Source organism: Gallus gallus, chromosome Z (assembly GCF_016699485.2).
Source record: "Gallus gallus isolate bGalGal1 chromosome Z, bGalGal1.mat.broiler.GRCg7b, whole genome shotgun sequence".
In the NCBI taxonomy this organism is placed as follows: domain Eukaryota; kingdom Metazoa; phylum Chordata; class Aves; order Galliformes; family Phasianidae; genus Gallus; species Gallus gallus.
The window spans coordinates 26,221,854-26,248,001 of record NC_052572.1 but is presented as its reverse complement, the minus strand read 5'-3'; the positions used below and the strand labels follow the sequence as shown (position 1 = coordinate 26,248,001).

The window sequence follows — 26,148 nt, the reverse complement described above, 5'->3', positions numbered from 1 at the left end:
TGAAGTGAGGACACATGTGATGCAGGAATGGAAGAAACGTGTAACACTTCTTAGCACTTTCCACCAAGAGCTCTTAACAGATCTGCAGCCCAGGCTGGCTAACAACACTTTGAGGTTCAGACAAGCAGACCACTGCGTGCTAAGGTGGGCTAAGGCAGCACATGGTGACTTCCTACATCAGATGGGACACACTTTTGTCAGTAGCCAGCACATTAACCCTGTCTAGTCAGTGGCATCTACTTTCTGCTTTTGGCACGTGAAGATACCACAGGCTGCACTGCCTGCATGCAAATCTCTGAAGCATGACCTTCCTAAATGCTCTCCTCCCTAACATACTATGCATCCCTTACCAGGATTTTCTGTGTAACACCAATTTCCATATGAGTAGTTTGAACACCTAAGCAGAGATTTTCTATTCAGAAAAAGTATGTTGAATGCACATTTGTTGTTACTGACTACCCTCATTTTTTCACAGATTTCTTATAGGATATTTTAATACCACTATTATGATCTGGTTGAAACAGAAAACTACTATTTTAAATGACAGGTGTATTACAAAATGATCCTGGAAAAATGTGTGCATAGGAGAGAAATGGTCTCAGGTAGTCTGCAGAAATGAAAATAGTTCACAATGAAAATCATCTGAATTGTTATTCCATCTTAGCCTCCATCTCTTTTGGCACGCTGGGAAAAAAACAGTGAAGACAAACGGAAGGAGCCAGGCCCCACCCTAAACACACATGCATCGTTAGCTGTCTTTGCACACAAAGCAGTGTGGGGTTTACCTATGCTCACTTCAAGTTTATCTGGTTGTTGCTGTTTGCAAACTTTGCTATGCTTTTGTGGTTCTACTTGAGGGTACCATTTCTAGCCAATCCCTGGAGAGTATTTTGCATACAATGCATAGAACTCTTCTAAACCACACTAACAAAATTTCCAAGTCACCATTTTTAGTCATTCTAAAAAATTCTGCTGCCTGCAATTTTCCTGTTTATCAAGCTAGCTTAAATATTTTGAGGATGGCCTAGTACCAGTATAAAGCATGGAAACAAATATTTTAATCTAAAAGCTGTTGAAAACAGCGGGTTTCCTGAAAGCTTCCTAATTATTTATATTATATTATATATTATATATATTTATATTTTTAATATATTATATATTTATATATTATACATTGTTCATATTATATTATATATATTATAGGAAAGCTTCCTAATTATTTCATTAATATCTACCTATATCTATCTGGATGCAGAAATGACTTCTACACTAGAAATCAACAGAAACTCATTCCTTAAAACTCTGTGATTATTAAGCAAGAAAGATACTGAATAAGAGACACTGAGTGATCCAATCAATGTCATGTAATAAACAGCCAAGAGGGAATTAAAGAAAAAAAAAGAAGAAGAAGAAGAAATTTTGGTCTTACAAGAGAGATTATACGAATCAACTTCCACCCTCGGGAGTCACAGTGATAAAATTATTTTTCATACTGGTTTCCTCTCCTTCTCCCCTGTTCTTCCTGGTCTACTACCACCTCATACCTGCTGCTAACTTCTAGGCCATGAAGTCCTTGCAAGACTTTAACTGTCCTAAAGGGACTAACAGAATCAATGGCAAAGTACAGACGTTTAAAGTTACTGCATGATGACTGGACAGATGTGAGATTGAGGTGTCTACAATAACGTCTTTCTGCTCAACATTTTTTTTAAATCTGTGGCATTTCAGAGAGAGGAAAAGTCTCCTTACCCATCTTCTGGCATAGAAGGCTGCAGAGTCCTGCATTCTTTGGGTGTAAAGACAATGTCCAAGTCATCCTCAGGAAAATCACCAAGTTCATGTGCCATTTCTGAGTCCAAGTTGTTCAGCTGTGTCATTAGGAAGCCTTCAAAATCTACTGGGTCTACTGCATCATAAAAGGAAGGCTGATGAAAGAAATAAAGAGGTGTTTGTTTTAGCAAAAGAGGTGTTTTTTAAAAGGTTTTGTTTGTTTGTTGTTTGTTTGTTTTTTAGGCTCATTTCTTTTTGTCACTGTCCCATGTTTATTAAATACAGGAACAGACTTCTAACCTTATGTATTCTGCCACTGCACTGAGTGCAGGGAAAAGTTGATAACAAAACAATTAGCTGAAAAAGAAATGATGAAAAAGAGAAAATTTTAAAGTGCAAAAGAGGGTATTACATCTAAAACCAAATATGCACCTGTTTTCTTTGCTGAGCATTTACAGATGCTGGTAATCTGCAGGACCCCTGTGAAGTGCACTTGGTCCCTCTCTTCCAATCCAAAAGGGCAGCAGCAAGCAAAAACAGGGCCAAGGTTTCCAAGAGAGAGTGACAGGCAGTGGCGAGCTCGCAGGGAGCTGGCAATAGTAGTCATAGTTATGCAGACTCCTCTCTGTTGTTTTGGGTTTTAGTTTTACTTCAACAGTTAGAATATTAACTACACAAAAGATTATATGGAGCTACTGAAATTGTTATTGCAATTGTTAGATATTCACCATTTTTAAGGCACGTGGCACTGCACCCTGACAGAGAGCAGATTTATTTGGTTATATTTTATAAACCATTTTTATGCAGAACATTCTATTCACAACAACTGCAAGCTGTGCCAATCATGAATGCAACAAAGCCATGCCTCTTTTTATCTGCTCATTTTCAAAAACAGAGGCAAAAAATCTTTCTTGTTATTGTACTTATAACTGTTCTACATACACATAAATGTAACTTCATGTGTTGTTTTTATTAAATTTTTTCTTGTGTACATAAAAAAAATCTACTTTCTATACAGTCAATAAAAATAGCTTATATACATGTACAAAATAAAATACCTGCCCAGCTGTGTACAGAGATTAGCATTTCATATTGTTCATTGTCTTGACATATAACAAACAGTTCAAGAACTACAGCATTAGAAAACTCTATTTTATGTTCTGTGAGTTCCAGAAACACCATGGAAGCTTGAGTGCAGTTAATGGCAAGGACAAAAAGAGCACTAAAATAACAACCCTGCAATAATCAATTTACTAGAAGGAAATAATTTAGCCAAAAATATTCATCAAATCATCCTTGACTGTAAAGAATAAGCATTGCGCTGTAAGACTTTGACCCAGTACATTTCACTCAACTGCCTTCTGAAGCTGCCAACAACAGTTTGTCTCAATCTTGATCAGATAATCTATCTATTTGGTTCTGATGATGGGGTGTGAGGAAAACAAGGCTCCTGATGTCCCTGATAACGATACTGCCTTTATATGCAATGCTACTGTGACAACAGTCTCATCCAGTATTCTGGAACTATTCTTCTTATGTTTCTGTGTTCTTGTCCATAAATACAATCTGCAGGCCAAAATCATGAAGTCTTCTCTCATTTTTACTGGGTCCTACTAAAGGAAGGCTCTCGGGGGAGGTGAAAATCCTGTCAACTTGAGTATGAAGTAAATAACAGTGATGTAGGAAGTAAATAATAATTGTGTAAAAAACAGTGTTTCACACAGAAGTTTTATCACAAGAGGACAATGAAGAATTCTACAATTTAGGAAAGGTACAAGGGTGCTTAACAGTAGCAATGCTTCGGTAGTTCTGAACTAAAATGGCTCACGCACACTTTGCCACATCAGTCATTGTAGATAGGGAGATTAATTAAAAATTATGTATATGGTATAATACAAGCATTGGAAGCTTATTAGTGTTCTGGAAATGTAACAGGGGATCAGCTAATAAAAACTCAGAAACATGGAGAAAAGTGAAGTATGTTTAGAAAAAATATGCTAGAAAAAAAGCATGCTGCACATTTGAAAAAGAACAGATGTGGCAAATGATGGAGTAGAGACCCTGAGACACATGTCAAATAAACCACAGGTTCCTCTTTTATTGGATCTCCACAGGAATTAAATGTCAGAGCTTACCCCTTAGGGATCAACAGAATTTTCTTACTCACAGGGAAAGTCTAAAACTGAGAATCATGAAGCAGCCATCTGAAGAAGTTCACAAAACTATAGGTTAAGCACGACCTGATTTATACCCAGCGGAGAGCTGAGCATACAGGCTCAAGAGTGATGAGCAAATAGTGATCTTTATTAGCTTTTGACTTTTCATTAATATTCAGTGTAGTCCTCAGACAATATCCTTGAAGTTCACTTACTGTACTGCTAGTGGGTAAAATATTACATGTTAATGCATTAATATATACATGAAGCTGTACAAAACCAAATGCAAAAGATTAAAGCAAAACAGTTTCAATTAAAAAAAAAACAAAAAACACACATCTTATATCTCGTCAGTTGTTGAAGATTAAATGTTTTGCATGCAAAATAATGTTGCTTAATACAATCTAATTTTCAGTTAAGCACTGCACATCCTTTCAGAAATCACTATTTTCTGTGCCAGCAAGTCAAATACATCACGTTTCATTATGTCCTGTAACTCTATCTTGTTGAGGTGGCAATAATAATCTTTAACCCCTGGAACAGCATGTTTTTTACTACTGCAGATTAGAGACAAGTGGAAAAGATGGTGAAAAAGGTAAATGAGAATGAGGGTAATGGTCTCTCTAAGGTTCAAAGTATAAAGGATACAAAGAGAGATACTGTTTCCACAGTGGAGGTTTGCAAAGAAATCATGCTACAGAGAATGGCACAAAGCATAACCACAAACATACCTTTTTAAGGAGAGTGGACTAGAGGCATGCGGATTGTGACAGCACACAAAATGGCAGCCACGGTGCAATATCCAGGAAATGAAATGTTACCGCGTTTCTCAAGAGCTAAAGCTACCGTACGCCGGCAGAAGAGAACCCAGCCTCCCCAGGGTGAACAATCACAACCAGCAAGTTAGAGAACACAGCACTTCAGATTAAGGAAGTGAGCTGTGGCGGGAGGCCCTGACACACAGGAAGTAAACGCTTACAGCTCCTGTTCTCCATTTTTCACAATCACTGGTGCACAAAGACTTCCTCTCCTACTTTCTGGGTCTTAACCAAAAGAAGCAAAAAAAAGTATCAAAGACTCAGACAAGAATGTTTTTTTTTCGGAATGGCAGAGCATGCTTGCAGAATTGTCATCCTCCTGAAAGGCAATTAAGAAGACCTGGCAACTTTTCCTTTTGCCATAAGGGCAATGTCATATAGTCTGATTTCTGCATGGTAGGCTAAAGATGATTTGGACCACATAACCATTGATAAGGTGTATGCCAATCAAGACACATTTCAGCATTTTTCACTTAACATGTTTACTCAGCAGCACTGAAAAGAAGGCAGTGCACAGTTCCGGCTGCTGGCTCTGGGAATTCTTCATTAAGCCAGGCAGCAGCAATACAACCCAAGGGAACAGCATGAAACTGCAACAAAGGAGGGTCAGGCTGCATATTAGGAAAAGGTTCTTCATGAGAGGGTGGTTGGGCCCTGGAACAGGCTTCCCAGGTCAGTGGTCATGGCACTGAGCTGCCGGAATTCAAGATGAATCTGGACAATGCACTCAGAAACAGGGTCTGAATTTTGGTGGTACTTTGTGCAGCCATGAGGTGGACTCAGTGATTCTTATAAGTTCCTTCCAATTTGGGATATTTTATGATTCTAAGCCTTGTTGAGGCTCCACCTTTATTCTCTTCTTCTTTACTCGCCAACCTCCTTTCGCAGATCACCTATGGTCCTACACAATGCATTCACTTGGTAGCAGAGCTGAATGTCTCTGGCAAGGCACAGCTGTATTATACTCCAACACTTAACTACGTCTCTTTGATTTACTGCAGACTGTCTTTTTCAGACTCTGAGGACCACTTCCAGTTCTTTCAAATGTGTAATTTTCCCACTGATTGAGGAGGATTTTGAATATATTTAGGAAGAATACAGTGGAAAGTAAAATGGACTAAGAAGCTCACTTAATTTAGCCTAAAAACATTACATAATGTAGATGGCTGAACCTGTATGTAGAAGACAAACCCAGAACTTACCAGATGAAGAGGAGAAAAGCCAGGAGTACTTAAGCTACGCTGACAGAACTGTGCAAAGCCTGGTTGAAGGGTAAATTGCTTTCTTACTTCTGCAGAGGAGTACCTTTAATTAAGCAGAGAAAAAAACTTATAACTACAGTTATCCACATATAAATGTCAAGCCCTAGACCTCAGCCAATTTAGAGTCCTGTCCCAGTGTTTGGAAACATATTTTGATTATATTCTAGAATCCTTTTGCACTGTAGTTCATGCAAACCTCCAAAAATAATTTGCAGTCCTAAGTAATTAACATTCTGACACACTTTCCACAAGTTTCTATTATTATGTTAACCTTGCAACTAGGAAAGGCCATCCAAGAAAGAATAACCTTGCCCTCAAGTCAAATATGACTGCAAACTCTGGCAGCAACACTTGCACCTTTGTTTCTGCAAAACAGAATTACAGAATAAACCATAGAAAGATTAATGAACATCACAGAGGAAAATACTTTAATGAACTGTAACTGACCAATGGATGAAAGCAAGCAGGACCACTCACTGTACAGTGTGAGCCCAGATTTATGTCAATAGTGTAGTCTGCTCTGAACAACATGAGATGAAAGAAAGCATGGATTTAAAAATCAGTCTGCGCTGTGTCAGGTAAATGCTTGAGAAAAAATCATCTTAAGAGCTAATTAGTTTACTTCAGTGGGAGAAAAAAAGAGGCCAGTACTTTTTCAGATATTAGAGTGATACTACAGTTGTATGTACCTAGTGTGCAAAACCAGTAATCAGAGTAGCTTGCTCATTCTTCAATGAAATAAATCAATAAATATTTAGTATGATTTAAGAACAATCATTCCTGAAAAAATATCAAAATAAGTACAATACGTTTCACCATGAATACTCAGGACAACATTTTCAATGAACAAGAGCCAGTTAAGGAGATTCTAAGTAAAAAGAAAAACCTTCTGGGAGCCAACCCAAAAGGGCAGCCAACACAGAGAGAGGAAAAGGCAGAAGAAAGAAGACTTTCTCTTCTACATGAGGTTCTCTTCCAACTCCAGCAGGAGTTAGTAGGTGTCTTACACCTACCAGGTGCTGCATGGCAGAGTTTGCATGTTTGTTCTGCACCTTCTCTCCCCTGCAGCCTCTTGATTTCCCCGACTAATCAAGGTGTTTGGTGACACGTAACTTCTGGCTACTGCTGTTCTTCACAAGTATCACAAAACCCAGAATGTGCTGAATACATTCCTCCTCCTGTTAAGAGATGGGCAGCTCACAGAAGGTATTATGGGCATCTCATTACAGGTATTAGGTCTGACTCCTAAAATGAAAGATGCATAAATAAGGGCAGCTGCTTGGAGGTTGCACCAGCTGTGAGACCAACGTGGTTCCACTCCAGAGGCAGCAGCAACTGTAGACAGAGCAAAGTCGAAGTTACAGAAAAAGAAAAGGGATCCACTGTCAGCAGTCAACACTAGTATTCCAAATACCAGGCAGGACAAGACTGGAATTTTTTTAAAGGCGATTCAGTAATTATATAAGCAAGAAGCCATTCAGGAACTGTGAAGAAACCTGTGTATTTCCTCATTATTTTTGCCCTATTTTGAAAAGGAAAACTGCTTGTATATCACAGTTATTCTTTTCATCTTCCCACTACAGACAATATCTAATTGTGAATATGTGTAACGGGGTATAACATAAAGCTCAGATTATTCAAAATTATGATTTTCTTTTGAACAGAACAAGTCATTTACTACCCTGTGCTACCCTGATGAAAGTAGAAGATCTAGCAGCAGACGTGTTCAAAAACCTAGGTTACAGTGTACTGCAGAAGTTCCTGCCAAAAAAAGAAAGGATATAAATTACACCATGTACGGGGTCATCTTTGAGCAGGAAATAGTACAAATGTTTCTTCACAAAAGAGGAAGCATGCATGTGGACAAGGGGCCAAACTTGCTGGCTGGTAAAACCTGTGCCAGTCAAACTGAGAGGAAAAAAGTTTTTCAAGATGTGCTCCAGAGGCTCCGCAATACTCAGAAGTAAGGATTTGCAAAATAAATCACTCTAGTCGAAGAATACTTGGCTGGAGTACAGCATCCAGATGTGGAGTGTTCAGTACAGGAGAGACACAGATCTGTTGGAGCGCATCCAAAGGAGGGCCACAGAAATGACCTGAGGGATGGAATGCCTCTCCTGTGTGGACAGGCTGAGAGAGCGGGGGCTGTTCAGTCTGGAGGAGGCTCCAAGGTGACCTGAGAGCGGCCTTTCAATACCTAAAGGGAATCTACAGGAAAGAAGGGGACAGACTCTCTAGTGGAATCTGTTGTGATAGAACAAGGGAAAATGGTTTCAAGCATAAATAGGGTAGATTTAGGTTAGATATAAGGAAAACATCTTTTAGACAATGAAAAATAGCCAACATGGACTCATAGAATCATAGAATCACCAAGTAGGAAAAGACCTTCAAAGATGATCCAATCCAACCATCCACCTATCACCAACAGTTCTCCCTAAATCATGCTCCTCAACACAACATCTAAACATTTTTTTAACACCTCCACAGACAGTGACTCCACCACCTCCCTGGGCAGCCCATTCCAGTGCCTAACTTTTCAGAGAAGGAGTATTTCCTAACATCCAACTAGAATCTCCCCTGGCGCAACTTGAGACCATAATGATTTATCAAAGGGCATGATTTATCGAAGGGCAGCCACATTAAACCTTTTAATACTTTCCTGTGATAGTTTTACTGGCCTCAGTAAGGCTTTTGATAATATGCCTCACAGGATTCCTATAAGCAAAATAAAAAGATAATGTATTGATGGAGTCATCACAGCTAGATGCTTACCTTCTCAACAACAACAAAAAACCCTTATTCAAGGTGTGGTCATTCATAGTTTGGAAGAAGATTGTGAAGAGATTTCAAACAATGTACTGCTGTAAATGAGCAAAGTAATTTGTTTTCATCCTAGTTCCAGTCTACTATCTTATTTTACAGCACTGATGATGGTAATAATGAATATAATGATTAAATCTGTGGTTCACATCAGACTGAAATAAATTGTGAAAAACAAGACTAGCACTTAAAATGATCTCATAAACAGTCTGAAATCAGCACAGTAACAGGCAATAAAAAGAAATGCAGAACTCTGAACTTAGGAATAAAACACATCAAACATAGAAGTGCAAAAAGGGAAATGAGCTGTATAAATAAACAACCCCACAGCAGAAGACACTCTGAGAAAGAAGACCAAGACACTTACTAACAGAATACCCTAAGTGCAGAAAAAGGGAAGTTATTTCTATTTATTTAAGCCAAAAACAGTGCTAAAGCTGATGTACACTGTAAGAATGCAGCAGAGGAAGAAACAATTACACTGAAAAACCTGCCAAAGAAAACAGTAAGAATGTTAAATAGTTTGTGAAGGATGATGAGAAAAGATTGAAAGAAGTGGATGTGTTCAGTTTACAAAAGAGTTGACTGTGGGGTGAGACAGCAGATGTCCTTAACTATGTAAAAGGTGGCATAAAGAAAACAGTGTCCATAAAGAAAACAGTGAGCATTCATATCCATAAAGGGGAGAAGCAATCTTCTTAAAGTAAAAAAACATTTAATAAGCAATTGGGAAAAATGTTCCCACTTAAAAGGCAGTGGGACACTTGAGGTAGCCATCTGGTGACATTGCAGTCTACAACCCTGAACAACCAGGAGAGCTGCAGCTGGGCAATTGTTTCCCTTCACAGATCAGAGGTGGGATCCAGCAGACAGCTCACTTTGGTACCTGTGTTTTTTTGTTTTTTTGTTTGTTTGTTTTTAAAGGACAAAAAGGAATCATCAGTGGAAAAGCGAAAGGTATAGATTTTGGGGATTTTTTTTCCACAGAAGTCACTGCTGAATTCACAGTTGGTCAGTATTGCTATGGTGTGTTGTTAGATAGCATAAACCCAGGAAAAACAGAAGACTGCAGACTAAAGCTCTCCCAGGTTCTTTACATCATTGGTTGCTCCGTGGTATTGAAGCAAAATAACATCAACTGGACTTCATTGCTTCACTACGTATTGATGTGGCCAGCCTGAATAATGATGCAGAACTCCTCTAGCGTAAATCCTGAAGAAGCCAGAGCTCACCAGAGTTCCTGACCCATTCCAAAGGGATAGCAGGATAGCAAAAAAAACCCCAACATCGGTGCTATTCTGCTTAAGGAGAAACTCGTCAGTGTCTGTCCCACCAGCAGCTATGATCCTCCAGCAGTTCTCCTGAACTGCTGACAGAAAGTTGAGACATAGCCTGCATTTCACAAATACTCTTCAATGAGAAGTATACAATTTGCATAACATATTAAATCAATATTGCAACTGAAGTAACAGACCACATCTGTAGGTTTTTTAAATTGAATTTAATTTGTAGGTCAAATTCTGAGATGCATTGCAAGGCAGAGGTCATTGCAGGCTTGGAGATGTGACAATCTGGGTTACAGTTTTGGGCTCAACAAGGTGTAGGGAAAGGAAAATAAAACAGCAATCTATTCTGTCTCTCTAATATAAGTTACATCTGTGGTTGAACACCACTAGGTTCAAGTAATTAAAATGGTATGAATGCAAGGAGCTAGTTCTGTAGCTTCACCTCAAATTCTGCTCAGCAGTATAGTTCTTTGAAATCTGTTTAAAATTAAGGACAGTGGAAATTTCTGTACTATGGGTACCATGAAAACTTAAACACAACTAGAGATTTATAGAGAAAACAGAAAAAGAATAGCTTTGAAGATCATCTGTTAATTGAAAATCAGAAGCTTCATATGAAGAAAAAAAGATCTTAAAGGTATGCTTCACACATCTACTGATCCAGTTATCCAAATGAAATTAAAAGTCATGCAGTAGATGAAAGCATGAAGAGTAAATTTTAACACCTAGACAATCCCTTCCAGCAGACTCCGAGGAACAGTGAGTTGTCTTCTTCAAGAGACAGCTACATAATATGACAGCAAGGAAAGATGAAAATGAAATGAAAAGGGATTATAAGAACCATCTCCAAGGGTGGCAAAACACTTAGATTAAATGTATATACATAAGAAAATCTTAGAGTAAAATAGTGAAAACTTCGGCTTGACAGGTAAATTATTCAGTCTTGGCTACCCTGAGGAATAATCCCTTCCAGATGACACTGATCAGAACATTCTCCAGTAGCCTTTTTTCTATTTCTGAGCCATTAATCATAGAATCATAGAATCACCAAGGCTGGAAAAGACCTCTAAGCTCATCTAGTCCAGCCACCCACCTATCACCAGTATTTCCCACTACACCATATCCCTCAGTGTAACATGTAACAGTAACATGTAAATGGTTATTGAACACCTCCAGGGATGGTGACTCCACCACCTCCCTGGGCAGTCCATTCCAGCACCCAAACACCCTCTTGGAGAATGATTTCCTAATGTCCAACCTGAATCTCCCTGGTGTAACTTGAGGCCATTCCCTCTAGTCCTATTGTTAGTTATGTAGAAGAGGCCAACTCCCACCTCACTACAGTTTCTCTTCAGGTAGCTGTAGAGTGTGATAACACCACCACTGAGCCTCCACTTCTCCAGACCAAACAATCCCAGTTCTTTCAGCCCCTCCTCATAAGACTTGTGCTCCAGACCCTTTACCAGTTTTACTGCACTTCTCTGAACATGCTTCAGGGCCTTGATGTTTTCATGTAGTGAGAGACCTAAAACTGAACACAGTACTCGAGGTGTGGCCTCACCAGTGCTGAATACAGAGGGATGAGCACTTCCCTGCTCCTGCTGGCAGTGCTATTTCTGATACAAGCCAGGATGCCACTGGCCTTCTTGGCCACCTGGGCACACTGCTGGCTAATGTTTAGTTGAGCATCAACCAATACCCCCAGGTCCATTTCCTCTACACAGTCTTCCAGACAAGCCCGTAGCGTTGCCTGCGGTTGTTGCGGCCCAAGTGCAGGACCCAGCATTTGGACTTGTTGAACTTCATCCCATTGGCCTGAGTCCAGCAATTCAGCCTGTCCAGATCCCTCTGTAGGGCCTTCCTACCCCCAGGCAGATGGACACTTCCTCCCAACTTGGTGTACTTATTGAGGGTGCACTCAATGCCCTCATCCAAGTCATCAATAAAGATATTAAACAGAACAGGTTCCAGTACTGACCCCTGGGGAACACCACTGGTGACCAGTCACCAGATGGATTTAACTCTATTCATGAGTAGCCTCTGGTCCCGGCCATCCAGCCAGTTCTTTACCCAGCAAAGAGTGTACCTGTCCAAGCCAGAGGCTGCCAGCTTCTCCAGAAGAAAACACTGTGGGCAACAGTGTCAAAGGCTTTGCTGAAGTCTCAGCAGACTACTTCAACAGCCTTTCCCTCATCCACCACGCAGGTCATTTGATCATAGAAGGAGATCAGGTTGGTCAAGCAGGACTTGCCTTTCACATGACTTCTCTAGTTACTACTGAAAAACAAGCAATCAAAAATTCTGGAGGAGAAAAAGCTGTACCTACCCCCATACTCCACTCCCACACACCAACACACAGCTTTGGGCAACAGTCCAGATACTTAGCAAGTATGGGAATATTGCTTAGGAGTTCCTTTTTTGCCGTCAGTGGAACTGCCTGTTTTTCTTCTAAGCTTCTAATTAGTCCTCAAAGCAGCAGAGCTCAGCCTTGTTACTGCTTACAGCAGTGGCTGGTCTGCACTAGCAGCTATTTCCCTGGCAGCACAGGGGCAGCTCCCTGTACATCCTCTGGCACACATTTGCTTAGGGGGTCTACCACATTAGGAGGAGTCTGTATCAACTAAGGCAATAACGATCCTATTCAACACAGCCAAAATGTAACCACAGTCTTCTCAAAGGAAATGGTGCAGGAGTAGAGAAAGAAGTCAAGGAGGAAAGATCATTGATTTTGTTATACTGGCAGCTTGTTACATATAAAAACAGGCAAGAGGTTAATTTTTATTTTTGTCCCAGGTCATGTGTTACTTCTTCACTCAGTGAAGATTTTTCACTGCAGCTCAGTTTTCCTGCTTCTGACTCAGGAAGAAACATAAGCATACAATAACTAACTAACTAATTAACTAACTAACTAGAGTTCTAATCCTAGCAGTGGAAGAAAAGGACAACCATATTTTCTGGCCATGTAAAGGAACAGAAGATTTAGGATTTGGTCCTGATGACCCATTTTTAATGTGCTTTTTAGTCACTGTTCTCCACAGGTAACATGCATATGAGAAGAGTGTGCATTATTTGATGGTGGGTTCTCATAACAGAAGTGTTTGTAGGCGTAATGATTCTTGCATATTGGTACTTATAGCAAAGAAATGTATATACATTAATCTTATGTGTCACACTCCCATAGACTTAAATTGATCATTGGAGTTTATACATCAATACAAAGTTCCTAATGAATATTTCCGATGCTAACAGAAGATAAATTTTTGTGAACACAATATATTTTTTAAATTGTTCTGCCCACTAAGTTAAACAGCATTCAACATTGTGTATACAGATCTTTTATACAGATTAACCTCTGTTTATCTAGGGATGATGTTATGTGGTTGGCTCAGAGTATTTGCTGTGTGCTCACAATGAGTCCTCCTTATACATTCATTTCAGTTGAGATGCTTGAAGAAAAGGCATCTAAAAAACATGCCCTGAACTCTGCAGAAGATTCTATACTCTGCAGCTAGGGCTTAATCTTTGTTAATTTGTTTATTGCTTGCTAAACAGTTTAAAATGCTTCCAAAATCTTGGATCATCTACCACAGCAAGAGCAATTTCAAAACCATTAGTGATCATACACACCTGCTTTTACACTGTGACTGAAATGTCACAGAATGGCTTCGGTGTGCCTTTTGGATTTTTAGTTGTTCTGTACTGTTCTACCACATCAAACCAAACTGAATATGGCACAAATGCAAGTATTCATCTTTCAGCTCACACTTTTCACCTGTGCTTCACAAGGACCTCATTACAAAAACACTACTGTAATGCTGAACATTTGTAAAACTCGTATTTAACAGTTAACAAGCTTTGTTTCCACCTTCTTCCAAATCAACAGTTATTAACAATAAGTGAAAGAAGGTCAGACATTAAGATTAATAGAAAAGAGCATGTAAGTGCTATTCATGGAGAATTTTTCTTTTTGCTATGACAGGGTTGGTTACTTTATGAAGTTGGTTTTTTTTTAAACCAAGGTCAAGGTTTTTATTTTTAGCAAGGAGAAGAAAATGCGTATTTTGTGTATTTCATGACTAACTCCAAAGAAATCCATAATATATTCACAGATGGGTCTTTAGCACGGTAATAATGTGAATATTTCATAAGCCAGAGGAGGAGATAATTAAATGACACAGAACTGGAAAAAAAAAAAAAGCTTTTGAATTAATACTCTGCCCCCACTTCCTAAGCACAGAGACTTGTAGAGTTTGTGTGTGGTATTTCTGTGGGTGACCTTTAATTTGTGTCACAGTAGAAACAGTAAAGCCCTGCTGCAATGCTACTGATGACATCGTGTAGGACTTAAGCTGATACAGGTAGAATGGCATTTTCAACTTCTGCCCTTGTGACCACAACCTTGGAAGACAATGCTAGGTTTTGCTGTAGCTGCACGCTTTTTATGACCCAGTGCAGATGGGTTGCCCATAATGCTGTAGATTGTCTAACCTGTGCCTCACAATTATGTCTGAAAAACAGTGACCGATACAGGAGTTGGCTGTTGGGAAAACACATGTAGATCTGCAAATCTTGCCCCCCCCCAAGCTAGCACACCAGATCAATCACAAAAAGAAAAGACATGTTTGTTTCTTCTTCGTTATTTCTCAGAATAATAATTTTTCTTTACAGCTTTAAATTTATAGTTAAAAAAATGGATCTCTTATTAGGCCAGCATACCTGAAAAATACTGGCACAATTTCAAGTATATGAAGAGGTCATTTTCTGTCATTTTCAGCACAGAAAGGTGGGACTTTAACTTCAAAGGGAGCCAGACCAGTAACTAAGATACACACAAAAGGTGGATCTTCCACTCATGCTCATATAAATGAAAAAGCCCAAAGAATTTTGTGCTTAACAAAGTTGTTAAAAGGAATGTTTGTTTGTTTGATTGATTCTCTGCTGGCTACTGCTAGAGGTGCAAATTCTACAGAAATTACACTATACACCCTCACACACAGACACACATTAGGATGATGCAAACTATTTGCTATCACAAATTATAACTCCATTTCACTTCTTGATTCTATATCTATAAAATTTCAAGCTTGGAAAAAGACTATATTTTACTCCAACAGTACTCAGGACATGAGGTTTTGTTACTGTAATGACAGTAAATTTAGACTCATGGGACAACTGAAATAAATTACCTAACCCAGTAGGTTTCACTTCAGGGAAAGAACATTACTATAAACCCCAGGTGTATCAACTGTCTTACAAGAAGTGATTATTACTGGAGTTAGGAAACTGTGTGACTCATCACATGCAAGTATTACTTTACAGAGGTCAAAAGGAAAAAATATTTGGATATTTTTATTGATTTTGGCCCAACAGCTGGTTGAGACCTGAACCTGTTCTGCTGTAACCACATCCTTGGTGGTGAGCAGTTAGGACAGGTATGCTATCAGGTAAGCATTTTTCACAGTCCAGACTTATTGCCACTGCTGCAAACAACAGTACAGTTTGGTGTGTGTTTTTCAAAATTAAAAAAAAAAAAAAAAGTTAGAATAGACAACTTTGTTGGCTATGCTCATAAATAGTGACGTTTAATGATCATAAAGGTAAATGCAGTAGAGGGTATAACATAAAACATTAAATATTTCTTCCTTGCTGGTTTTCACCCCATATCTAAAAATGAAAAATACCTGGAAGGATAAAACAAGGAATATATATATGGGACCTGGTAGACATCAATATGTTTCTTGGCCCCAGCTTCATTTTTCTTGTGTAAGCTTATCATTTGCTTTGTTATAAAAGCAGAACCTCATCACAGTCTGCACAACCTGCAGCTTAGAGCTTCCAATGCTTCCCAGTTTGAAGCCTGAGAGGGACATACAATTTTAGAAATGGATTTTAAAATGCAGCCTAAAGTCTATTTCCTGCTCACCAGTCATCTTCCAGAGATAAACCAAAACCCACAGTATTCTAATCAAGCAGCAGGGATTACCTGCTCACTCCGGTGACTGCACAGATCTAAGCACAGTTTAACAACAGTCTTCAACAACTACAATAGAAAATAGACAGCTATATTTTAAACACAATTTGGGTACCCACTCAGATGAAAAGATTAGCTTCCGGCCAACAACAGCTGACTGTAACATCTGTCTCAATGGTAGCAACACTATTCTGCTTGTTTCTACACAGGCTGTTTGCTAATGAAGAGCGCATTTGTATTATGGAGCTCACCTTTCCCATACTTGTAATCTAAACCCTTGACTGGATGGGCCTGTATCTGGCATCAGCCCCTTACTTAAGGGCCTTCTGTCTCTTTGGTTGTAAAACAGGTGGGAAACCCTAAAAAAGGCAATCATAAAACATAGGATAAACAATGCAAGCTGGAAGTAAATCACCACAAATATCCAAAGACATCAGCGCTGTCAAAAAGTACTAAGAAGACATCTTACTACTCTTTCTTTTCTACTTCCAGAAGATAATTTTAGGCAAAAAATGTAACAGTATTTTGCACAGTTCCCCGTAAGAAAGGTCTGTGCATTTGGGTTTTGTGATAGGCAATAGGATGTCACATCTAGTAAGAGAGTTCTGAATAATCTTACCTTTGAAATATGAACAGATACTTACAGAGATAAAGCTCAATACTGTGAATGAATATCCTATGGCTTAACCTTGATGTATAAAGTTGCCCTCTTCCTAAACTCTCTCCTGTAATTGATTTACAACCCACCCCTTGTAAAGAAGGAATGAACGTTCACAAGGTGAATGTTCACCTTGAGGATTCACACAGTTTTGCATGGACACACGCAGTTTTGCACACTGTTTGCTTTTCATTAAATCTGCACTTGTACAAAATACAACAGCATGCAATCTAAGTCTGATCTACGACAAGTTTATAGGAATTCGAGAAAAAACATCATAGCGATGTTTCTCTTTCCACGAAGTTCTCTCTCTTGTGGCATAGCTTACTCCCAGGTGTAGTGTGATGGACACAGAAGGCTTTGATACAGTTGGACTTAAGTGCAACAGCTATCAGGGTCAGAATGTGAGCCGCAGATCAGCTGCTGCTGGTTTATATTATACACAGCGACCAGCCAAACTGTGCATCACCCACATCTGTCATCTGCTCAAGTGTGGTTGTAAACTGCACTAGCACAGACTCAGTCTGGTCTAACTTCTCACAGGAAACACCCTAACAAAGGCAAATGAATTACCTCTAGGGCTGATAAAAATATAATTTCACAGGCATTAAGAAGTTCCCTCCATTAACTGCAGAGCTACTTACAATACACAGGAACCCTCCCTAACCTGCTTCAATATTCTTGACCTTGAGGGAGATTTACATTATTTTCCTGCAGGTTATGTCCTTCCCTTGGAGTGGAGAAGTATTGTAAAAATGTCCCAAAGAAGAGAGAGAGGTTATTATACCCATAGAAATGACTGCCTGAGACCTGTAACAGAAGTTGCTCAGCCTTCCACATGCAGTCAGCAGTCATGGCTGACACAACAAGGATGAAACCACTACATCAACTCAACTTCTTCACAGTTTTTCTGCTCACTCAGACTGTCTTGAACTCAAAAAGTAGCAGGATGGGAGGTAAAATGCCTATATGCAGATGCTGCAGCAGGAACTTACCTTTATAAAGCAGCAGAAAAGCATCTTTCTCTCCTTCACATCTGCTTCAGAAGCACATACAGTTTATTCCGTATAATAAATACAAATCCAGGTGACATCAGTACAATGATGCTATAAAAAGACCTAGGACAAACCGGTTTGCAGTAAGTCAGGAAGAGAAGGGTAACTTCTCTTGGAATGAAGTAACACATAAGAATTAGGGTTTTCAAGTATCCGTTAAGTCTAATGCTAATGAAGTATGTGTTGGATGAGAAGATAGGGAGCTGGATCGAAAACTGGCTGCACAGCCAGACCCAGAGAACTTGCAGCCGCCTGCAGGCTAGCTGGAGGGTAGTAAACAGCAGTGTACCCCAAGGGTCAGTGCCGGATCCAACCCTGCTTACTGTCCTCATTAGTGACCTATGCAATGGGCAGAATCAGCAAGTTTGCAGAAGACACAAAGCTGGGAGGAGTGGCTTGCTCTGTCATATTGTAGACTCTGTGTCTTGCTGACATCCATCTGAAGAGACCAGGATGGGTGGCAGAAGTGGTCTAACAGGAATCCCCCAAAGTTCAACGAGGAGAACTCCAGAGTCCTGTACATGGGGAGGATCAGCCCCAGTCACCAAGACAGGCTGAGGGCATCCAGCAGGAAGGCTGCTCTGTGGAACAGGACCTGAGGATCCTAGTGGAAACCAAACACTAATTATCAGCATGCCCTTGCACCAAAGAAGGCTAGTGGTATGATGGGCTGCATTAGACGAAGTATCTCCATCAGGCCAGGAGAAGTGCTCCTTCTCACTGTGTCCGGTGCTGTGCTCCCCAGTGCAAGGGAGATGTGGGCACTCTGGAGAGCATGGGGATGCCAAGATGAGAAAAGGACTGGAGCATCTCCTGTGTGAGAAAAGGCTGAGAGAGCTGGGACTGTTCAGCTTACAGAAGAGGAAGCTCCAGGGGATCTTATCGATGTCCATAAATGTCTGAGAGGAGGGTGCAGAGAGGTTGGAGTCAGGCTCTGTTCAGTGGTGCCCAGTGCCAGGACATGAGGCAGAGGGTACATGCTGGAACATGGGAGTTGCCATGTGAACATCTGAAATGTTTTTTTTACTCTAAAAGGTGACTGAGCACTGACACAGGTTTCCCAGAGAGGTCATGGAGTCTGTCTCCTTGGAAATATACACTATCCTGGACACGGCCCTGGGCACCCTCCTCTGGGTGTCCCTGTCTGAGGTGGGGGTTAGACCAGATGGACACAGAGGTCCCTGCCAACCTCAGCTCTGTGGCTCTGAGAAAGAATTAAGAAGATACTTCGACCAGCTCATGCACAATCCCTGTAAACTGGAAATAGGAAAGACCTACTCTGGCAATTGGGAAAAAAGAGAACATAGGTTGAAATCAGCTGAAAAACTGGATATAACGCTTGATGAAAGGTGTAATCATATCTCGGAAAGACAACTGCTCAAATATTTTTAACAGCCAAATTAAAAGGTTCTTAAATGAGACTGCATGCAGGAATAAGACGCGAGCCTGTTCTTTATGCTCTCTGCACATGCAAGTCACAGTATTTTTTTCTGAAGGATATATAAAAAAAAATCAGCTTCACATTCATCTTTAAAGAAGCCTAAGAAAACTGTCCATTTAATACAAACTAACAGGCTGATACGTGTAAATCACAGAACTTTTAGACACCCCATTTTTTTTACTCTTATTTTGCTGCTGGTAGTTAATGTTCTCTGCACAAAACACAAAAACACAGCTGTTTCACATATCCAGTATATAAAAAGCCATTTGTTGCTACAGCTATTACAAATTAGAATTTTCTAGCCTCTCTTAAAAGCTATATTGCACTGCGTATCTATGCTATGGATCTAGACCAATCCAGACAGACTACTATTTGATTGCTTGAATATACTGTTTTGCATATGAGTTTGAAAAGTCTTATTAACTTGAATTATCCCCACTCAGATTCCCAGGGTGCAACTCATTTAACTAAAACAGGATTCAGCCCTTTCATCAACTGTGTCTTCCCTTGTGACCTTCCTTCCTGAATTAGACTGGCTCAGCAAAAATGATTTTTAATGCTACCATTGTCTTGACAGTACAAACACTTAGATGGTGTCCCAGTCGTCATATTTGATTCCACATATCAAACAGCACTTAAAAGCTGACAGTAGTTATACATCAAACACATGGCAAGCACCTTAACGGACAGTTATTTTTATCAAGATTTCTATCATGACGTGCTTTATGCGAAGAACCGACACAAAGAATTTACCACATCTTTTAAAAAGTACTTCTTTATACCTACCACATGAGCTTGTTGTAGATGCAAAATAGAAAAGGACTGAGATTCCGATTTAATTCATTTAAGGTAAAACAAACAAGAAGTATCTTGGCCTATGTGATGAAGTTTGGAAAACCGCTCCAAGTAATCAGTGTTGCATTATATCTGTTCAACAAGAGCTTTATTTAAATTCAATCAAGTGATACATGCCTCATCCTCATAAAGGTATTGCACTGAAAATAAATCTGCTATCAGAGGTTGAAAATGGCCTCTTCTGCCACAGAAACCAGGATGAACTTTCCCACATCCCTTGGTGGCTCCTCAACACAGTGGACACCTAAAGCATTCTGAGTGCACCATAAAGGCCTCCTAACACTGCAGGCTAAGGAGAGCTTTCTTCCTCTTCCTTTGTCCTGCGCAGGAATCCATTTGGGAAGACAGTATAGCTTAGTGAAGGCTTAGGTTTGATTCAAATAAAGTTGTACAGAAATTTGGTTTCTCATGTAATAGAAATAAACGTCAGATGCACTGGATGCTTTCTGAAGTCCTGCCCAGTTTTTGGCCACTTACTCCAGGTAATACATAGGTCAGTTGTCAGCGTGATGCCTAGAATGAGGATCACTAATTTAAATGCTTGCTTCTTAATTTCTGCATAAGAGATGAACATCATTATATGTAAAAGTTATCCCATTAAAACAGCAGGAACTACTCACACATACATGCATCAAGAACATACGTGCAAGTCCTTGCAGGATTAAAAAAGGCAGGAAGCAACAGGTTGGGGCAGCAAACATGGGTGGAAGGGAAATAAAATGATAGAAAGACATGGTTATGTGGGCAGGTTGCATACACAGCTCACAAATCTGACTGTATTTTAAGACCTGATTTTAAAGATTGTCCTTTCTTTAAACAAACACAATGCTTGTCATAGCTCCTTCCTGAAGCATTTGCAGCCCCAGTGCACCCATCAAGAACTCACTAATGTTAAATCACAACACCTGAACACTAACACAACATTCCAGACTATGTCATTGCTGATTTTTTACTGAACAGTGGTTAGCACAGTTTGTAAGCTGTTTGGATATTTGTCATGCTTTTACATGCCATGCTCACCTTATGTGAGGAGCACAGAGGCAGTGAAGAACCAATACAAAGCCTAAAACTCAAATGGTCCTCATTGAAAGCAGCATATAGTCAATTCACCAGCAAGAGAAAAGAGTGAGAAAGAGTACAACTTGAATGTATATTTATAGTGGAGAGTATGATGCAGAGTAATTATACAGTGTAATAACTCCTGTAAACGACGCTTTGTCTGTAGTGGCCAACTTTCATGAAGAGCTCTATTTTGAAGAAGTAAGTTCAGGAACTGAGGAAAGAGGAAGAAACATTTATAGCTGCAGCACAACCCTTTGTATACAGGAAAGTAAATGAAGACACTGACCTAATATTCCCCCTTTTTTTAATTAAAAGAAAAAAAAACATTAAAAATGCCTCTTGTAAAGGTATATTACTCTACTGGTAGTAGAACAAACTGTGCATAGGTCATGCAAAAACAACATGGTCCTTCTGAACAAACAGAAACAATGCTCTGCTACCAAATATGTATCATCCCTACTGAAGTATAGAAGGGAATATTCTTGCTTTCAAAACAAATATGCAGGCTGTTCAGCCACAATCACATCCAGAACATGAAGAATATAAAAGCTGAACATCTGGTTTACTACAAAAAGCATGGACTGCTCCACTATCTGATGAAAGGAAATAAAAATAAAGCTGTAATGGTCCAATTTCAAAACAGTTCTTAACAGTAAATCTCTGCGAGCCAGATTAATTGGCACTGTTGCACTAGTTTGTAAGGCTTCAGTTGTACAGATGAACAGCAACCATCACCACGGATGGGAGAAGCTGCCAGAAAGCTGACCCTAAAAATAGGAACATAAAAAATAACCCAAACTCTCTGAGTATCAGCCAGTAACGCAGTTTATTCAAGCGAGGCCTCAATTTACCAGGATCTGTGGGGGATCCAGCAGCAAACCGCTCATCTCACAGCCTCTCAGTGTGGTATCTCACTCTTGTGAACATTCACCATCAATTTAAAATGAATCCTTGGGGGATATGGAAAGGTATGCTGATGTGCACTCTGCCATGGGAAAGGCATATGGTAGCAGAGCTAATTTTATCCTCTGCAGCTGAAAACCCCACGTCTTTCAACAGATTGCTGGGGAGGTGGAGTTTCTGTGCATACTTTTCTCTCCGAGGTTGGCCTTTTCCTCAGTTTGTATTACCATTATGCTATTTGCTTTCTTACGTGTCAGCAAACTCAGTCACCAACCCCCCTGGAAACACGGTTTTAGCCTCTGACGACGAGATTCTGGAAAAGCAGCCTCGTGTTTCCTTTCGGCACACCGGTATGGAAATAACTGTCTTGGTTTCTTGCGGCCACCGCAGAGCAGGGAGCAGCTGAGCGTCAGCACTTCCCTGCGACGGGACACCCGAGCTCACGGCCAGGAGCCACGCTGCGACTCCCAGACACTGAACGCTCATTTCATTGCGCGGGGCACAGGGGTACAAACTTCTTTTACATCAGAGGGATTGTTTTTTCTTTCTTTCCATAGATAAAAAAGGTAAACGTGAAAAAAGCACAGCGAGGGATGCCTCTGCCGTGCCGATGCCCCACGTAAGCCCTTCTTTCCCAGGGGCGGCAATCCGTCCCACGGACCCTCGTGCCGCCGCGTGCGCAGAAGGAGCCCCCAACGCCATCGCAGCGGACAGGGAGGCGGCCGGCGGGGCACCGCTCCGCGCCGCCGTATCTCCAGGGAGGAGCCGCCCTCCCGGCGGTCCCACCGAGCAGCTGCCCCGCGCGGCGCGGCGGATGCCTCTCACCTGTTGATTTTTAGGGCGAACGCCCTCCGGTCAGCGGCGGGTAACGTCGCCATGCGGAGGGCGCAGGAGCCGACTGCGCGCACGGCGGGCGCCTGCCTCGGTGCTTTTACTTGGTGCTGCACGCTGCGGGCTGGAAAGCCGGCGGCCGTCTGACAGCTTCGGCTGGCAACTTCCGCGTTTCACCTTCCTCGCAGAAATCGAGCGAGGTGGGAGGGCTCAGCCGCCCGCGCTGCCGGCTCCGACCCGCCGCGCCCCGCTCCGCGCCCGGCACCCCCAGCCCGGCACCCCCAGCCCCGTCCCAGACTCTTCCGAGGCAAAGCGCGGATCTGGGCGAGCGCACCGAGGAGGGAAGGCACCTGCGGAGGAAGGCGGCTACAGACCACATCGCACATACCCATACCGCCCCCGGCACCTTTCGTCTGGGTACCGCGGTGTTGGTGTCACACACACACGCTCATCTGCCCTTCACGTACGTGGGAGTAACCGAGGTCGCTTCTCCATCACCTGGCACGCGGGTGTACGGTTTGGGCAGGCAGTCGTAGCGAGGTACGTTAGGAGTGCGTTGGAGTCGGTACCTGGTTAGTGGGCACGTGCGTGCTGCCAGCAGCAGGTGTAGCCCCTTCCACAAGGACGGACTGTCCCACCTACAGCGTGAATTTGTGGGCTTGCAGCCTGTGAAGCCAAAACTCTTGATCTAAACAGATGCCAGTTCTTTATCTGGGACAGTGTTTTGCTGATACACACGTGCCCCATGGATATGACTTCTTACCATTAAAGTAATTGATTGCATAAGGAAAACCCACACATACCAGTACCACGTACCAGTCAAGTTCGGCACTAAGCAGGCTGTGCTACTGTATGCTTCACCTTCACTTTCAGCTCAGCTTTGAAAGGGCCGTTTTCAGTATCTTGTGGTTGTGTTGCAAAGTGATACTTCCTCACTGGTGTGTTCCTCTCAGCCTTGGTGCAAAAAAGCCTTCGCTGCTTTTGCAAAATAAGCAGAACTCATGGTTCATTGAAAGGGGAAAACAGAAACCAGATAAAGTTCCTACAGGTGGATTCTGAGGTAGCAGAGGCAATTCAGTTCTAGGCTGTCCTGTTTTCATGAAATCCCTGCCTTGGTACCTTGGTACAGCCACCTGTTGGAAGGCAGCACTGCTTGCCTGTCCATTGCCAGTGTGCTGAGGGAGGTACAGCAAGGAATGGCAGATTATCATACAGGGAAGGTCTGAAATTTTATCATTGACAATTATTTTTTACTCTTCAGGATTCACCAACTCTTAGAGCACTATCAGTGTATGTAAATATGAATGTCAACCCACATGGCCTTCAAAGAGCACTGGCTACATGCTCTTGCAGAAGCACAGAAACACAGAAGAGCTGAAAGATTTAACAGAAGTAAATGTTAAAAACTGAGAATGGAAACAAATATAGATACCTTTGTAGGAAAAAACAGAGAAGGATCTACGAAAGAATGAGATTTCAGAGGCAAGTCTGAAAACTGAGAAAGAAAATACTAAACTCTACTGTTACTAGATTGGTACTAACTGGAAAACAACTGCAGTGGGAAGAATAAATTAGAAACCTTTTTTGGACAGAACTTACTCACCACACCCATCCTTTATTTACGTCACCAAGATAAAGCTAGTGACATTTACTTACTGTTAATTTGAACTTAGTTATCACTTGGTTACAAATCACTCATAGCTGTGATCTGGCATGTGTGTTGGTCTCAAGAAAACTTGGGCGCCAGAGATACCGGAGGTGGCAAGATAGTGCTTCGTACTGACTGACTTCTTCTGTGCACCCCTGTGTGTCTGTTGGGACTTGATCACCACCTTCATAACTCTTCTCAGTGCACAACACAGCTGCAGCTTTAGTAGATGTATTACTGACATGCAAAGAACATCCAAATGTGCAGGCAGGGCAGGGCAATCTGGCTGTGGAAAAAAACAAGAACAATGAAGCATTTTTTAATAAACCTTTTCCATTTTAATGTATGCATTCATTTTTGAGAGCCTTATTTGATGCAAATTAACACACACAGTGAACACAAAACACACAGTGTTTGATGTTTCCTGGAGCACTTGGTATGCATTTCTTACCTACGGTAGTTGGAGCCAGGGGCCTCAACACTGCTGAAAGCTACACATCTGAAATTAACCAAAATACTTAATTCAGCACTGTGGCCTCTCCTCAACACTCTCTTTGACTGTATGTGAAATTGGTGTGCAGAAGACCAACCTTCTTCCCTCTTGTTTGCTTTTTACAATTTTAGCTTAGAGAGTAATATAAACCACTCTCTCCTTAGGATGACAGGAAATAAACACTAGTTTGTTGATTTTCTTTGCTGTCCAGACCCACTGCAGGACAGGCAAGAGACATTTCTTACGTACTCCACACAGGTTGAGATGGTCTCTCTCAGGTCAGCTTCATTCTATCTCCTGTGTAAAAGAAAGAGCAGCGAAAGAAAAATTTCACTGTGCAGTTTTTCACTAGTACAAGGTCATTGCTATCATATGCAATTGCTTTCTGGTGGCATTGTAGATACCTACCATTAGTAGACCTTCTTCTCTACAGAAACCAGGTCTCCTGTTTCTCAAAATATTGCTTCTGAAAAACATGATTGTCTTTATAATTGTTTAATTTCAAAAGCTTCCATGAAGCTACATATTTTCTAACCATGCTTCTGCTTCTAGCAGCTTAGAAGTCAAGCAGGAGAAAAGGAATGAAAAATTAGCAGGTAGCTCCTTTAACCATTCCATACCTTGTCTGGTTGTAGAGACGGTAAGACAACAGTCTGAGCATTAGATAGATATGTTTCACATCTCTCTTTCTGTTCACTGTAGACCAAAATGGAAGGGATTGGACTTTCCCATTCTTTCTTTACTGAGGCCTGTGGTTAATTCAGTTTGGGGTGTTGCATTTGTTTGTTTGAAAACGCAAAGATGTTTCTATTTCTAGCTGTATCTCCGGAACTGCTAACTACTCTGGAAGAAATCACTACCTCAATTTTGATGCTTCATCTTAACAGCTCATGGTATCTGCTAAATTTGGCAACAGAAATTGAGGTATGAGGTAGCCTCAATAAACATATCAATCTCACAAATACACCTATTTATGAACAGTGCAACTATTTATTTTGCAGTTTCCCACATTTTTTATAAAGAAAGACAAAAAGGTAATTCAAAAATGTTTTGTCTCATGCAGAAAAAAGAACACCTGAGGAGACACATAAAACTAGGGTTTCCAGGACTGCTATCAGC

The 26,148-nt window shown here is 40.9% G+C and overlaps 1 protein-coding gene across 4 annotated transcripts in view; it reads right to left on the bottom strand.

The window, feature by feature from the left end:
• DOCK8 (dedicator of cytokinesis 8) overlaps positions 1-23,049 on the bottom strand; it is an 83,056-nt gene extending 60,007 nt beyond the window's left edge. For 2 of the 4 annotated variants that reach the window (XM_040656265.2, XM_040656266.2), the window contains exons 1-3: positions 22,883-23,049; positions 5,947-6,049; positions 1,750-1,925 (exon numbers count right to left, since the gene is read on the bottom strand). In XM_040656265.2, coding sequence (XP_040512199.1) covers positions 1,750-1,925; positions 5,947-6,049; positions 22,883-22,935 — 332 coding nt within the window. In that variant the 5' untranslated portion in view covers positions 22,936-23,049. Of the gene's footprint in view, positions 1-1,749; positions 1,926-4,657; positions 4,717-5,946; positions 6,050-22,882 lie in introns of those variants that run through there. The other 2 variants (XM_040656267.2, XM_046905728.1) reach the window with 2 other exon arrangements.
• Between the last annotated feature and the right edge of the window lie 3,099 nt (positions 23,050-26,148).